General features: G+C 43.7%; 1 protein-coding gene across 1 annotated transcript in view; it reads left to right on the top strand.

Moving 5' to 3' along the window:
• Positions 1-14,698, top strand: part of CABIN1 (calcineurin binding protein 1) — a 70,577-nt gene extending 55,879 nt beyond the window's left edge. Inside the window, exons 20-26 of the mRNA XM_048513833.1 lie at positions 3,955-4,051; positions 4,133-4,783; positions 5,371-5,445; positions 6,112-6,376; positions 12,063-12,239; positions 12,518-12,732; positions 13,798-14,698. Coding sequence (XP_048369790.1) covers positions 3,955-4,051; positions 4,133-4,783; positions 5,371-5,445; positions 6,112-6,376; positions 12,063-12,239; positions 12,518-12,732; positions 13,798-13,941 — 1,624 coding nt within the window. The 3' untranslated portion in view covers positions 13,942-14,698. The remainder of the gene's footprint in view (positions 1-3,954; positions 4,052-4,132; positions 4,784-5,370; positions 5,446-6,111; positions 6,377-12,062; positions 12,240-12,517; positions 12,733-13,797) is intronic.
• Positions 14,699-16,968: the final 2,270 nt, after the last annotated feature.

The raw sequence follows: 16,968 nt of genomic DNA on the forward strand, positions 1-16,968 counted from the left end.
GATTCCAGAAAGTTCATTTTCTTCTCATTTTCAAATTAAACCATTGGGTGAATAATCCAACAAGAGAATCTGGTGTTGAGATCAAGCTGATCATACCCTGCTCTCCTTTTCATCAGTTCACATGAGATCTCGGAACTACTGCTGAAATCAGTAATGGACAAATTTATTTTGTTTAGATAAGACAGAGATGTTAATAGTGTAGGATATGATAGACTTCATTGATCAATGTAAATGACTTTTCTGGATCAGACTGTACTGTCCCTAAAGGACCAGGGCTGTGATCTAGGTATACTCTTGCAACAAGCCTGAATCTTTGCTAGCACCTATGGCCCAGTATGCCTTTTCAGATGGAACTGTCCATTCTCATGCTTAATTTAGTGATTAAACTGCTGTAATGTGCTCTGACCTGGGTAGCCCCAAGGTAACCTGATTTCTTCAGATCTTAGAAGCTAAGCAAGGTCAGCTCTGGTTAGTATTTGGATGGGGGGCTTCCAAGAAATACCAGGGTCATAATGTGGAGGCAGGCAGTAGCAAACCACCTCTGAACATCTCTTGCCTTAAAAACCTTACGGGGTTGTCATACATCAGCTGTTACTTGACAGCACACAAAAATGTGCTGTATGTGAGGATTCCCTTCATGACGGTCCATAGATTTGAATTGGTTCAAAATGCTTCATCTTGTCTTTCTAGGAAACTGGAACACAATGCAACTGTTTTTCAGCAGCTTTGTTGGTTGACAACATGTTTCCAGGTCCAATTGAAGATGCTCACTTTCACCTAAAGAGTTTGACCCTAGAGTATCTGAAAAAGTGCGGTCTCCTATATGTCTCCTCCCAAGCATAAATGTTTGCTATTGAGTCCATGCTCAGAGTACTGAATTTTGTGGCCATAAGATCTACTAGGAGCAGGGCCTTTTCAGCCTCTGCCCAGACTTGTGATAACTCCTTTTCCTGGAGTTTCATTTTTGTTGGGTTACTTTTGTGTGTGTGTGAGCAGGGCTTTTCAGGATTTGTCTGCCTTTGGGATGAGTTATTTGGTATTGTTTGGTATTATCTCTGTTGTCTGAAATTGCTAGATTATTTAAATTGGAATGTTTCCATTAGTTTTATTTTAGAGATGCATCCCTTTTTTTTGCTTACTTTTTATTGAAAAGTATTATTAAAACCTAGTCCAAATCAATAAATCTTTAGCTGTTGCCATCCAGATTGTCACGATTCTCCTTCGAATAATTGATCATAGAGATTTGGCATTACTGACTCCTCAAGGAATGCTGCTACCCTCCTAAGACTATAATGCAGCTGCCCTTGAAAGGAATATTCAGCTGACTGGGTGGCCTGACCATCCTTTCCTTCTGCTTCATCTGTCTCTTACAGGCTCTGTTTGTGCCTGTTGGAAAACCTTTTGATTTGTTGCTGGATGATTCCAGGTTTTTCAGGTTCTTTATTATGCAGCTCACTTAGCATGGCTGTGGCTTGGACTGTAACTTCTAATTCCAGCTGTGCATTCATTTCCATTGTTGAGTGGAAATTGTGAGCAGCGCTTGTCAAGCTGCTGAATTCTCAAGGATTTCCTTTAGTTAAAAAGATCTCGTGATCAGCTGCAGCGAAGCTTATGCCACTTCTCTGCCCTCTGCAGCGCTGTGGCCAAGTCACTTCAGACCTCTGTAATCACAGCATGGCTGACAGAGCAATTTTGAGTTTGGAATGAAGGAAACGAATAGAATTTTGGCATATCTGATTGCACGCCCCTGACCTTGATTCCTGCTGCTTTTTCAAATGAATGTTTAAGGAGTTGGACTCGCTCTCCTCCAGCCAGGCTGCAACATACAGTAAAGCTATTTGCAAAACCAAGTAAACCAAAACAAATTTCAGATAGTTTTGCCTTTTTCAGGTCTATTATCTTTACGGAGCTCTGGGGGGCGGTTTTTTGAAGTTGAGCCACCAAATTTACACCATAGCTGCAGGTGACTCACCTTACAAGAGTCCTCAAGTTTGGGTGAATAGTGGGTGAAGGAGTCCAATTTTATGGGCCCTAGATAGGGTTCCCCCATACATTCTCCATCATTTCCAGTATCATCAAATTAAGTTCTTCTTAGGAGGGGTGCAATCAACTGTGCTGCAAATCTGGCACATCTATCTTAAAAATTAGCCTGTCCTGCAAGCGCCACAAAGTTTTGTTATTAACTACCATTGGAGTCATACCTTACACTTTTAAAGGGAAAGGCTCCATATTATCCTATGGGAAAATTTTGTGGGACCTGAGAGGGGGCTGTTGTTCAAGGTAGAAGTACAAAATTTTCAGAGGAGCTGCAGGTGCCTCTCCTTATGAGAACTCCCATATTTGGTGCAGATTGGGTCAGAGAGTCCAATTTTATGGGCCCCCAAATGGCAAACTGGGTGTCTATAAAATTTTGCCCCCTGACCCAAACTGAACTAAACTTGGGGACACTTGTAAGAAGAGACACCTGTAAGAAGAGACACCTGCAACAACACAGTAAATTTGGTGCTTCTATCCAAGAAAACACACACACCCCTCCAAGCCCTACAAAGATTTTCCATTGCAAGAATGGTTGGAAAATTTGTCTCAATTTTAGACCAGAGAATCAAGCTGAGACAAAAGTCTTGAAGTGCATTGTTCAGTTGAAGTAACAGGGCCTATTTATCAGAAACGGGGTAAATATCTTGAAAAACTGCATTCTGAAATTGGCAGGAAATTCCCACCTTGCTCTGCACATTTGAAAATAAGTTAGTGCTTCGCTTTGCAGTTGATAATACAGAACTCTCTTTTACTGGAAGTTAAAAATGCCAGCACATAGAGAAATTTAAATACCCATATCTGTGTTTCAAAATTAAAATATTATTATTTATGGCTTTCTAGTTGATGTTGAAATATTGCTTAATATGTGCCTCATATAAATAATGGAAACATCTGCTGCTTCTGAGTGAATTCGCCAAAAGAATTCTACTGGCTTTGAATGGGTTTTATTCTCTTCTTGGGGGAAAATTCAAATAAACTTTGTGCTGAATCTTCTTTCTCTGAGGAAAAAAATATGGGAAAAACACATCTCATGGTTTTGTTCCGTTTGAGCAAAAACAAGTCTTTTGTAGGTAGCCATGAGCCTTAATCAGAATTAAACTTTGAACTTTTGTGTTGTCGTGGTTCAGCTGGTTAGGTGCAAGTTATGCCTGAAGGAATGTTCTTGTACCAGGAGCATCCTGATTCTCGTCCCATTAATTGTTGGGGGAGGGCAGTGAGGAAGGATTTAACCTGTGCAGCTAGAAATTCTTTGCCAGTGTGCCATATCCGACCTGATCCGAATAGACCTAGAGTAGCTTAATTTCTTCAAATCTCAAAAATGGAGCAGAATCAGCCCTGGCTGATGTTTGAATTGAAGACTTCCAGGGTCATGACATGGAGGCAGGCAGTGGCAAACTATCTCTGAATGTCTCTTGCCTTGAAAACCCTGTGGGGTCGCAACAAGTCAACTGTGACTAGATGGCCAAAAAAGAAATGCCATACCCATTGAGGATCTCGGTCAGATTCTCTCCAGTTAACTTCACAAGTGATTATGTGGTTAAAGGAAAGTAGGAATCTCCTCCAACCACTTAAACAGGGTATTTGGAGACTATTCAGTGCAGACCAGTTTAATTTCCACAAATTTTGAGTGGTACCTGTTTTATCTAGGACCTGATCAGAGCATCAGTAGGGGTAAAGTTACAGTCTTGGTAAAAGGATAAGCATCAGCTTTGTATTCTTGCCTTCTTCCTAACTGAGAGATCTGGTTTTATGTATTTTTCTTTGTGTTTGAAAAGGGGACTTTTCTATTGACTGTAGGAAAATGTACAGAAAGATTCCAAATATTTAGATATGTTGCATTTTTTGTTTTCCCTTTTTTTGGTGTGTTTTAAATTGTAGGTGAGTGGTGTGATTTAATTCCTTTTTGCTGTGCTGCAGGAAATACTTGCGAGATGCAGATCGCCAGGTTCTTGCCCAGCGCGCCTTTGTTCTTACAGTGACAGTGCTGGAGGACATGCTGAATGAGTTCACAGAGGTAAGATCCTGCCTTAAGCTTTTGCAAAATCAGAGGGGATGCCTTCGTATTTCAGGACAACTAAGACGTTTTACTTTTAAGGTTTCAGAAGATCAAGATTCTGAGCACTGCAGCCTTTTGGGGGGAAGGATGACAACGGATGTCTCTAACAAAACTAGTTCTGAAGAAGGACATGAGAGCCTCCCCAAGAAGACAGCTTTGCCTGACGGGGGCGTGGCGGCATGTGGTGCCGAAAATGGGATAAAAGAAGTAACCCAGGGGCAGCCTCTCACTGCTATGGACACTGTGGAACAAGAGAATAAAGGTGACAAAGAAATGAAGGAGACGTCTCGACCGGGCTCAACTGAGCCCATGGATTTTGATGGGTATTCCAATGACCCTGAAAAAATGGATTCTTCCTTTAAATGCACCGAGTCAGCTCGAATGATAGCTGGCAGGATCTCCAAGGACAAAACCTCTGAGACCCGGACTCCGGAACTTTCACTGGAGGACTTGAGCATCAGTTCTAAGCATCAGCAGCAGGAGGCAGTGAAGGTCCGAATGCCAGCAGTTCCAGCAGAGGAGGTCATCCAGAGACCAAGCAGAAAGAGAAAACTGGCGACTGATGCAGAGTCAGGGAAGACTCTGCTTCTGGATGCTTACCGGGTGTGGCAGCAGGGTCAAAAGGTCATGTCTTATGACCTGGGCAAGATTGAAAAGATCATGTCCAAGACTTATATGCTAATTAAACAGGTAAGCCATTTTCTTCTAGGTTCTGAATTCATTATTGGTGCAGTAGTAGATGGAACTAGACATAGTGCTTCAGTTAATTGTTTGTGGTACCAAGGTTGCTTCATGAATTCATTCACCAGCGATGGAATAGTGACAGATATCACCTGCAGGGCGGGAGATCTGTGTCCTCCCAGTCCATTGTCCTTGGCTCCTGAATTCTTTTTGGCCTTTCTACAATACCACAAACAGAATTGCAGAAAACATGGATGGAACTTTCTTCCAGAGTTTTAAGGCTGTGCATGCTCACTGCCCTCATCTAACGTGTTCCAAATAAATCATAAGGTGTGGGTCCCTAGTAAACTATTGCCATTTTCAGCTTTGGTCTAAATTCTGTCCTGTAATTTCAGGACCTAAATTGTAGAGCAGATGATCCTTTGGCCTGCTTGGAGCATTTGTGATTCTCAGGGGATTCATTTGACATGTTTAAATGGCTATGAAAATGACTGTGAAGTGTGCCAGTGCCAATAAGCAGTCATTGCTGTTGGGTCAAAGCGGGCTTTTTCCAAAGCCTTGAGTGCTTTTGTACCTGCATTGGTTTCTTCCTTCAGGTCGATGAAGAAGCAGCCTTGGAACAGGCAGTCAAGTTCTGCCAGGTGCACATTGGAGCATCAGCACAAAAGCAAGTAAGTCTTGAGCCTCCTTGAGACTGCCAGTTTCTTAGGCTATTGAATGAATAATCACACACAAGAGCTGCGGTGTCTGCTTCTGAAGAGGGAGGCCACGTATATCTTGAGTTCTCAGTCAAGTGGTTTTGCTTGACTTTTCTTTCCCTGCATGGTTTGAGCCCATTTTCCTTTTTTATCAGACTCTGATCTGTTTCTGCAGCTCTTTATAGTTATTGTTCCTTTCATCATAGCCCTATAATAGGATTCTCTCTCTGATACACAGATGGTCAGCATCTAAGTGCATCTGATCAGAGGCGTACCAGGGGGAAACGGTGGCTTGAGACCTCTGGGTGCTTCCTCACTACACCTGGGGCGGGCTCCACCCCTGAGCCCCACGCTTGTATGGTTTCAGAGGCGCTACAAAACTATCCTATTGAAGAAGGGCTTTGGTGGACTTCTAACTGTTGAGCCTTGCAAATATGTCTGTACTTGGTTGTTTAGTAATAATGTGTTAAATTCTTTGTGCAGTACATATTCCGCTATTTTGAGCCATCACAGATAATGCAAAGGCAGGAAATACATATCTTAATTAACAGAACGTTCCTGTTTCACAAAGGCTACTATTTGCAATGGCTACCAGTGCCTCTGTTTATTTCTTACAGTGTTTGCTCTTTTCCACTCTAGTCCACAGGGGAAACACCCACCACTCCAAAGCCTACCAAGGACAGCAGAGAGAGCTTCTTCCCAGTAGCTCCCATATCACTGAGTCTCCCTTCTTCAGTGAACCCTGACTGTCTGACTTCAGAGAACTTTTTGAGGCTGACTGACTTGCCATTGAAGCCGAAGACAGCCTCTCCTTCCTCATCTGCAGCTGTGTTGCTGCCACCACAGGCACAGATGGTGGCAGAGAGCATAGAGAAGGCTCCTGCTGTGCCCTGCCTTGCACTTGGTAAGCTAATTCTTAATACATACCCTGTTTCCCCGGAAATAAGACCTACCCCAAAAATAAGCCCTAGCATGAGTTTGTGGGATTTTGGGATGCTTGAAATATAAGCCCAATATAAGCAAAATCATGGAAAAAAATAAGGCATCCCCTGAAAATAAGCCCTAACACATCTTTTGGAGCAAAAATTAATATAAGACCTGGTATGAGGAAAACACGGTATGAGCTTTGGATTGCATTTTAAACAAATCATTGGTTGATTACGCAGAAAATGCTGACTCTGGGACTCTTCTCTGTGCAGTGGGCTTGTGTTTGTGTCCCACAGCTGAAGTCTCAACCACCCTCTCCTTGTGCTGCTTCTCTTAGTTTTGCCCATCAACAGCCTTAAAGTCACAGATCTCACTGGTATTCTCTTCCCCTCCCTTCCCCCCCCCCACCCACACACACACGCTCTCACTCACTCTCTCTTGCTGCTGCTGCAAGAGAGAGAGAGACTTGTTTTTAAAATGCCCTCCCAATCATTGGGGAAGGCAGAAACATACTGTGGGAGGTAGGGTGGAGCCAGAGACACTTGTGCTGTTCCTTTGTTAAAGCCAACTGACTGTATCAATACAAGCATTTAGAGAAGTCAGAAGGAGTCGGCAACAGGGGGGAGGGCAATGGGGAAGCATGCAAAGCAGCGCAAGGGAGTTGTGCAGGGTGGGAGACTAGGTGTACCCCCTGTGGGCAGAGGGAAGAGTCCAGGGCAAAGCTGTGCTCATTGGCAAATCTGCCCACTCTGACTGCAAAGCAAAATTAAATTCATGCTAGAAGTGGTCTCTGTTGCCACAGGGAGAATTTAAAAAAATGGGACTTAAAGAAAAACATCTGCACAAGAAATCTTGAGGTGACACACATTTGCCTCCATCATGCAGCAGATTCCTTGTGCAAAACCCACCATTCGGTGGCATAAAAAGCAGTGGCATAGCGCCAAGAAGGCAGGGGGGGACCCACTGGGTGCGCGCCAGTGCGGGGGTGTGGCAGAGGCGTACGTGTGCCCGGGCGCAGTTCCCCCTTACTCCAGCTCTGATAAAAAGTCAGTGCACATTTCAGTATCCACTCACAGTCTGTAACTGACTAGATAATGTCTCATGAACGGAGCACTTCAGAGTGCCTGCCAAAATACTGAAATCAAGGTTTAAAAATGATGAAACATCAAGTCCATGCAAACCTAAGCAGCAAATCTACTGTGGGATGTGGAAGCTGATATTTTTTATCAGTGGGGGAAATGGTAACTTCATGTATGAGGACGTGTAGATTCTACAGTTTGCTTCTGACAGCTGATGGCTAGCTGAAAATGTACAGAGGCAAAATGGTGATTTTGCCCTGAAAAATCTAGCTGTTCAGGATGTGAGCATCTGGACCCCCGCATCCTACAGGAATTAGCATCAATATAAAATCAAAGGAGTCTGACATCCAGCTGATGACCCTAGTCGGCTTTAGAGAACATTTGTTACTGTGGAATGTTGCTGATTAAATGAAGACTGGGCACTGACGGTGGATCCCTGTGAACCACTGAAGGGAAGATGCTGCCCAGGTGGCTTATCATTTGCAGAAGGAGAGCTTGCCAAAGTTACATAATCTGCATGTGCTTGATACGTGTGATACACAAGGCGAATCAGTGAGAATATTAACCACCAACCGATGAAGTCGTGAACTTAGGCGCTGTCGGCATCTGCAAACCCTGGTTGCCCTGGCAACAAGTGGGAAGAGGTTGCAAAGCAAAGCTGAAAGTGGGCTGTTGGTGCAGAGTTGTTTTCAGTCTGTTTCTTCCTATCTAAAGCAGGAAGATATTGAAAGGTATGAAATGCCTTTTCTTATCAAGCAATTATTTTCTTTGTTCATGGGTCTGCTTTAAAGAAAAGTCTGACAGCTGTCAGCCAGGCATTTACAAAAATGAGCAGTGTATGTTGACAAGTCTGTTTTGAGGAGGGTTTGATTGCTATAATTTTGAAGGTTTTGTACATATTTGTCCCACTGTTTGTTTTACGGGGAGGTTTGGCAGGTCGTACCATTTGGGGAATAGGATTTATAATTAATTTTGGGATAGTGGTTTAGAACCCTTTTGATGCCAGTGATTGCTGAAAACCTTTTGGAGCAACAGTTAAAAATGAAGCTCCAAATTCCTTTCGACTCTCAAAAAACAATTCCTGAGATTTGGGCTCCAAACCCCCAAGGAAAGTGTTTGATGGAATGTTTGCTTAAATAGCAGATGGTTGGCCCAATTTGGGCTCTTGTACCCAGGCCTGTGGGAACAGTCGTAGAAGCTTTTCAGGCAGAGGAGTTTTGTGTTGACTTCTCATTCTGGTGTACACCTTTTTGATGAATTAATTGCTTAGGCTGCAGTACCGTTTGCTCTGGAAGTCCCACATCCTTCCTGGGTTAAAAGGATATTTCTGTATTTTTTATTTTGAATAGCTTTCCCACATGATATTTAAACTCAGATTGAAGTCCCTGCCCATACACATATTTTATACTGGGAAATGTGGAGAAACTTTATGAGTGGTGTATATTACCTCTAAGAAAGAGGTCCCTGGGGAGCAGGCATCCAGCAGATAATATGATACAGAAACAAAGACTGCCAGTCCAACCTATGAAGCTGTTGTCTATTTGATGAGCCTTCCTTAGTACTGAAACATGGGGGCATTCCCTGCTCAGAGTATATTTCTCACTACTGCAGAAAAGGGCAACCTTCAGGAAGAAGGTAGATGGTTGGGCAGCCAGCATAACCCAGTCCCATTGAAATTACACATTTAAACTTTGATATGAAATGTTTTGTGTGAGAGATTGTCTAGCATGGATGGGAGCTGAGAACGAAGTGTCCTCCTCAACAGGGAAAACAGCTGGTCTTCAAGGGGAAATTCTTCTCTTCACAGCTAAGACCCTGGCTTAGGTGACCTAAGCTTCTGGAGGATATCCAGTTTGCCTGTGTTTTTAGAGTTTTGTTTTGTATTTTAAGGACTAGGAAAAAACAAAAGCCAACTCCAAATCTGTAGCTGGGAACCTGCCATGTTAAGGAAATGCACATGAAACATAAAGTCACATGAAATGTATTAATTTTTTAATCCTGCTTTTTGGCCTCTGAAGAACTTCCCAACATGCCCCAACATGCCCCCATTGACAGACCTCAGAGAAAGAGAGAGCCGATGCAAACACTTACTTTTCACCTAACAGATTACAGAAAACTAGATCTACACAGGGACTTCCCAATAAATTTTACTTTATTTAGCTGCTGTGGATTTTCCAGGTTGTGTGGCTGTGGTCTGGTAGTCTTTCTCCTAACGGCACATCTATGACTGGCATCTTCAGATATATGTCATAGAGGGATGTGTCCGTTGCTCAGAGAGAAACACATCTCGCAGTGACATACCTCTGAAGATGCCAGTCGTAGATGCAGGAGAAACATTAGAAACAAAAGCTTCCTGATCACATCCACACGGTCAGAAAACGCATAACAGACAGTTGATTCTGGCTGTGAAAATCTTCGACCATATATTTCACTTTAATATCCAGTGACTGGGGAGAAGAAAAGATGGTCTGTGGCTCAGTGTTGGGACAGCTGCATCCTATTGGGGAATGTGACTCAATCAGAGCACAGCAAGTCTGGTTAAACTACATCATTAACAATCAGGCCAAGTAACTAATCAAGAAAAGGCTTGCATGGGGTATAACTCCATCTCTCAGAATGGATAAAAAGCAGAAAGCAGCTTGTTCTTCATTATATACTGCCCCTCAATCCTTGTTTAGATTTTCACAAACCACCAGTAAGATCCCAGGATGCCCAGTAGGAAGTCTCGAACCTGAAGTGGAATATATAACTCTTAGCAGTTGGACAGCATTCAGGATAGCATATTGCAAAAGAGCAGAGAGGGCCCAAGACTTTTTGGTGTCTGGGGTAGAATGGTCACACATTTCCCCCCACTCCTCTGGTAAAAATACAAAAATACAATAAACTAAGCATATATGATTTGCTGCCCTTTACTGGTGTTCCAGAATCTGCTGCCTGGTTCTGGCTAATTGTGAGGTTGACGTTGCAAGAGAGCTTGTGCCAGGCAATCCTGGCAATAGTCTGAACTGCCACCTTAGTCATTAACATATTGCTACCTGGTCAACACTTGCATTTCAATATATTACTTGCATTTCAATATATTACTGCCTCGGGAGAAGCATGCATGCTCTTGGAAGGTCTTACCAGTGGACTAGAAGACCAGTCTTGCCAATAACTCAGTATTTTCACTACTAAAGCTCACATCTTCATCTGATGCTGTAATACTGACAGATCATGGCTAAAGCTGTTCTTTTGAGGAGAGTCTCCATAGGCTTTTAAAACTAGGCTGTCCCCCAAGGTGAACAATAGAAGAAGTAATTGCCCTTATCTTGTGTTCAGTATTTGGTATCTTGGTCTGTGTAATGAGGCATTAGTCCAACTCCCTTATCTCAGGCCAACATTCGCTACTAGAGCTGCAACTATCTGCTGAATCTGAGAAGCTGATGCTTGTGCGACATTGCTATATTAGATTGAAGAGCTTTTTACATACTGCACTACTGAACTGAACAAACATCAATGTTTAAACCTTCTGCAAGAGGTCCTTGTTACTATAGGAAGGTGGAAATGATGCCTTTCCTTGCTGAAAACTGCCTTAGACCAAGGATTTCCTGGAAAGTATCCTGGTAACCAGCTGACACTGCCTAGGACCTCCTGAGAACCTCTAGGCTGACTCACTGAGAAGGCAGTCTTCCAGAGCAGTACTAGAGCAATAACAAAATAACTTATAATCAACCTGATAGCATCCATGCAGCCTAGCACATAGGGGAGTGTCCCAGAGAAAAAGATTGTACTAAGTGAAGCTAGAAAAAGGTCTTTATGAAAAGGATTATTGTAAAAGAGAAAGAAAAAAGGAAATGAGTGGTTGGATTTAAAAAAGGGGTGGGGAAAAGGCGAAACAAAATATGGCGGGGGGGACACTCACAACAGGAGCACAGAGATATTCAAATGAAAAGCAGTTCAGTTGAACTAACAGTGACAAGCATGTTACCCATGCTGTAGCTGGTTCCTCAGAACATGTGCAGAATTTCTTGTGGTAACAAGAAGGTGAAGTAGACCTTAGCCTCTATCCAACTTGCTGTGGACCCAATTTCCACTGAAGAATAAAGTCAAGGGAAAATCCCAGATGTCCAGATTTTTATGCTCAATGGAACTGGACCTAAGCCACCTTCCTTTCTAAAAATGTCAAGCAGATTTCTCCAATTCTGTGCAAATTCCTATCTCTGATGTCAGAGGCTACTTTTGCCAGTCAGAGGTATATATAATATAGTTCCACCTCCATCAAGCACATGGTAGTGGCTCAGAACATCTATGGCAAATGGAAGGTCTGGTCCAAACTGGATCATCCTTTTGTCCAGAAGGAGCTAAGTCTGTCAGGGTGGTTCAATGTGGAATGGAAATGAATAGCCCAGTCTAGTGGAATCTCTAGGAATCCAAGATCTTAGATGCTCTTGCGCCTTAGCAAGTTTTAGGATTTCTGCCACAGTCAGAAGTGTCTTCAAGCTCTTCCCAAGTGTGACATTCCCCCTAGGTTTCACTTCCGAGCAGCACTCCCTGTCCTTAAAGAGCAAAGAAAGCCTTCATTTGTGGCTCATCTTGTTTGTGCAGAGGAGGAAGAAGGGAAGATGGACCGGCCTTTGGAAGGGCTTGGCTTTCAGCAGCAAGAATCTTGCCTTTGCCAGCAGATGAAGATGGCAACCGTTGCCTCCTCATCCCATCCTGCTCATTGGCAAGTGACACTGGAGTCAGCAACCAGTGCAAGCTCAGGACAGGTCTGTAGCCAAGGTAAGGAGGATCTCTGCTGTGGGGCAGTTTGGTTTGTTGATTTGTAATATTCTAACGCTGCAAAAACTCTGCCTGTGGCTTATTATAGATATTGACGAGCAGGAAGCCTTTCTGTGCCTCCCGGTAGTGTTTTGCTGTGTAAACATTTTGTGGGCGTTTTATTTCTGTGATTTAATGTGCAGTTTTATATATATACGTAGATGGTATTTCTAATGGTTATCTGTGCTATATGGGTCTCCACATATATGATTTTTAAATTTATTTGCTCTTTTTCTTAGCATCTGGTTCCAAGACAGACCCACAGCTGTTGGAAAGCCAACAAAGCAAGGTTGACAGCAGCCGAGCAAAATCACGCATTTTGGCTAACATGCCAAAGCTTTTCATCCCGTCGTCCATCACCAAATTCCCACCTGAGATCACCGTCACCCCACCAACTCCTACTCTGCTATCTCCCAAGGGCAGCATTTCAGAAGAAACCAAGCAAAAGCTAAAGGTACTTCAAAAGCAAACTCGCAGCATGAGTGGTCTGTTCTTTTCTAAATGTGCTCTTTGAAATGGAGCCTAAGGAGTCATCTTCTTTTTTAGGGCTCTGCCAAATAGTGTTTTGCTGTCCAGTGGTTGACTGCAGTAACATTTTCCTGAAGCAATAGATGTGCAGAGACTTAAAGGAGCCTACTGGGAGAGGTTCTGATCCACTTGTAGCAAACTGTATGCAGGGGAGATAAAGGGAGGCAGGGTATCGCCCATAAGACTTTCCTCTGGGTGCTGTTGTCTACTAATAGGCCTTTTTAAAAAGTGCGCCAGGACTTGTCTGCCATGTCATGATGCTAGCTGCCGTTGACTGCCGCCAGGGAAGGAAGTATATGTTCTGAATGAATAGCATTTCTGTCTTCAGAGTCTCATGTGGGTTCCTTTCTTTGGGATTAGTCTCTATAACTTACCTTAAGGCATTGTTTATGTGGTGGTTGCTAAGCTGTCACTTTAAACCTGAACATCTTAGACAGTGTCATGCCTAATGTGCTGCCGCTCTGGGCACATGTGGCTGCAGTGTGTAGTGCCTGGCTGCTATTTTATTGGGCATGCTTTCTCAAACCCATGAAAGGCACATGTAATTGGAATCCAGCTGTTTTCCTGGAGGTGAGAATAGTGGTTGGGAACTCTATTTGAGGGGTGAGAATAGCGGTTGGGAACTCTATTTGAGGGCTTTCGTATAAGCTGGGTCATCAGGCTTCCACCCTGATATCCAGTTCTGATTTCACCATTACTCCCTCTGTACCACCTAGCCCAAGATCATCAATGTTAGCAGCCCCCTGCTTGTTAATCCAGAATAGCTTCCATATCCTGTCCTGGTTAGTAGTTAATACTAAACATAAACATGCTTTGAAAATATAAAAGGCCGAAATACAAGTGTGAAAGGCTGGTTAACATGTTACAGGCAAACTGATCTTGAATAGATGGCATCAAACCTGTTTGGTTGACCCAGAAGGATTAGATAAAAGGAAGGGCTTTGGATCTGTCAATAAGTTTTTTTTTTTTAATATTTCCTTTTCTGGGCCAGTCTGCTATTCTTTCGGCCCAATCTGCAGCAAATGTGAAGAAAGAGAGCCTCTGTCAGCCTGCTCTGGAGATTGTGGAAACCTCAAGTCAAGAGTCCTCTCTGGAGAGTGATACTGATGAAGAGGACGACTACATGGACGTATGATGGTGCTCCATCGCATTGCAGCTGCGTTGCCAGCCAGCCTCTTGCCCCCATGGTCCCCTTTCAGCCATTGTTGCCTCACCTTCGCACAGAATGCTGGCTGTCCCTCCTCACTGTCCATGGGATTCCACACACCTGGTCTCAGAACCTTGCAAGCCTGCAGCAGCTTCTCACTCATTCTCTTGTCTCCAAGTCTGGCCTGCTGGCTGAGCAGAGAGCTTGGTCTTACTGCCGAAATCCTGCATCGCTTGTTCCATTCAGCAAAACAATGGCTTATTTGTCTCAATGTTGGCTTAAAGAGCCAGGTGGAAGAGAACACTTGTGGGTTCTGCCTCTTCCAGTTTTCTCAGCCAAGTTGCTTAAACTGAGGGGTGATAGGATATTTTGGCGGCACTGGAAAGGGTGCGGATTTCAATAGCGTTTTGGTAATGTCTGCTGGGTGGTTTTTTTACAGAATGACACAAAGAGAGGGCTTTTAAAAAATGCATCTGCAAAAAGATTGATTGCATTTATATGGGGATGATAAAGGGAACCAAGCATTTTTCTACTGAATGTTAACTTTGTACTATAATGAATGCCTACCCTGCACAGAAAAAAGAGCTGTGTCACAAACATAACTCACATAGACCTTGCCTTGCTGGATTTTGATTTGTTGGGGGGCGGGGTGGGGGTGGGGGACTTTGAGTCAAACAAATTGTGCAGTGCAGAGCTTTATATAAATATACATTTTTGTAATAAAGTGAAGCTGTGTTCACCTGAACCTCCAAGCTCCTCCTGTGCTGTGTGCACGTACTGCCCTGCCCCCATCCAAACTCACTCTCCTGCCTTCCTTCAGTTCTCAAGTAAGGATGAAGAAGACACAGAGAGAGCAAGAGACAGAGTGCATCTCCCTGTCTCCTCCTGATGCAAATTCAACAACAGGTGAGTTCTGGTTACAAAAAATTGACAGTTTCTTACCTACTGTAAACACAGACAGTGACGTTTTGCTCTCCCGTGGCAAGAGGGAGTAGCAAAGTTGACCCTAATTGATAGCATTGTGCCAAATTTGGCATAACCTTGTCTTTCAGGGCTGTTTTCTCCAATATCCAACTGTCCCTAATGCATACCTGTTGAACCTAGATGGACCTATCCTCTTCAAAAAGTCAGTCAGTCAAACCAGGTAACTCACCTGCCAAGGAGGTTCATACTTCAGGGGTATATCAACAAGGGGCTGCAACTAGAACGTACAGAATGACCATGAGGGCATCTTGGCTATATCAGAAGCCATCTCCAGTTGAAAGCCTTTCAGTGATTTACATTCAATAGCAAGTGAATCTTCTGCTGGTTTTGTAAAGCCAAATGACATGGAAGATTCTAAAAAGGGGGCTTAAAGAAGACTTCTCTTTTTCTTCCTTGTGAAATATTCCTTTTCCCTAAAAAAAAAACACCTTGAATCTCTCTTTTGTCCTGGGAAAGGGAGATAGAAGAAGAAGAGTTGGACTTATATCCTCCCTTTCTGTCCTGTATGGAGACTCAAAGGGGCTTAAAAACTCCTCTCCCTTTCACAACACCCTGTAAGGTAGGTGGGGCTGAGAGAGCTCCAAAGAACTGTGACTAGCCCAACTTCACCCAGCTGGGATGTGTTGGAGTGCACAAGCTAATCTAATTCACCAGATAAGCCTCCACAGCTCAAGTGGCAGAGCGGGGAATCAAACCCGGTTCTCCAGATTAGAGTGCACTTGCTCTTAACCACTACATCACACTGGGAACAAATTAAATCCAGCTTCTGTCTGCCACCTTCCTTTCTGCTATGCTGGTGTTGAAGAGGATTGAAGGCCCTGCCTTAATAGCCTGTCTTCCCAGCCTAATGAAGGTGCTGCTGGAGTCTTCGGTCTGAGGGGACTTCAACATCAATGCTGAGGCCTTGTCTCAGTCGATATAGGAGTCTGTGTTGTTCAGATGACCATAGGCCTGCCCAAGATAATATCTGACCCTTCACAATTGACATGGGACACAGTCCCCCAAAGATTTCCATTTGCTCTGATTTTTCACCATTTTCTTATATTGCATTTTGTTTTTATATTGTTTCTAAAGCTCTAGTAGTAGATTTGGGGGAAGTGGGTCCTGTTTCAGCCAAAGCTGTGGTTACCCTCTTCCTGGAAAGCGATTAAAAATGACTTGTCTTTTCTGAATTTTTTTCAGCTTTTGCCAGCTTCTGCTTGTCTAAAAGGTCTCTGTTAGATGCTGTTCATGGTCTGCAAAGCACCCCTTTAAAAGCTGTCTCATTAAAGGGGAGCTGGCCATAAATGGAGGTGAGGTCAATAAGTATTGAACAAATTAAAAGCCCTGCTCTCTACTGCTTTTCCTGCAGAGGCAGTTTGCTGCTTGGTTTAGTTCCTGACCTTTGAACAGAAGCAAGTGAAAAATGCAAAATTCTGGAAGGGAAGTTCTGCAAAAACATAGCAGTGTAGAAATGGTGCCCTTGACGTGGCCATCCTCCTTTACCTTTTCAGCTCTTCCCATCCCATGTGCCCCCTTTCTACATAGTCACAGATATGCTCAGTCACCCTGCCCACTCTTGCATAGCCATACATATGTGCAAGCACCACCTTCTCACAATCCAAATGGAGGGGACTGACCGCCCTCCTTTTAGGGAGTACAGCTGGAAAGAACTGGGCAAGTGGCAAGCTGGGCAGTGTCGCTCTTTGCATTACCTAGGTCACAGGTGTCAAACTCGCGGCCCTCCAGATGTTATGATGCCGGCAGGGGATGATGGGAACTGTAGTCCATAACATCTGGAGGGCCGCGAGTTTGACACCTGTGGGGGGTACATCTGCAGTGTGTCTTACAGCTGTATAGTCCTGTTTGGAATGTGCTGCACACAGGCATGCCCCATAACTCAGAATCCTTATGTCAGAATAGGTAGTGAACAAGCAAAAATGTGTCTCAGTTTTTGTGTGCCCCCCCCCCCCCCCCCAAAAAAAAAAAATGTATTAAATGCACTGTGTACTCTGGCCATAGTGCCAGTCCTCTAAAATGTCAGGTCCACTT

The sequence above is a fragment of the Sphaerodactylus townsendi genome, linkage group LG13 (assembly GCF_021028975.2).
Source record: "Sphaerodactylus townsendi isolate TG3544 linkage group LG13, MPM_Stown_v2.3, whole genome shotgun sequence".
NCBI classification, from domain to species: Eukaryota; Metazoa; Chordata; class Lepidosauria; order Squamata; family Sphaerodactylidae; genus Sphaerodactylus; species Sphaerodactylus townsendi.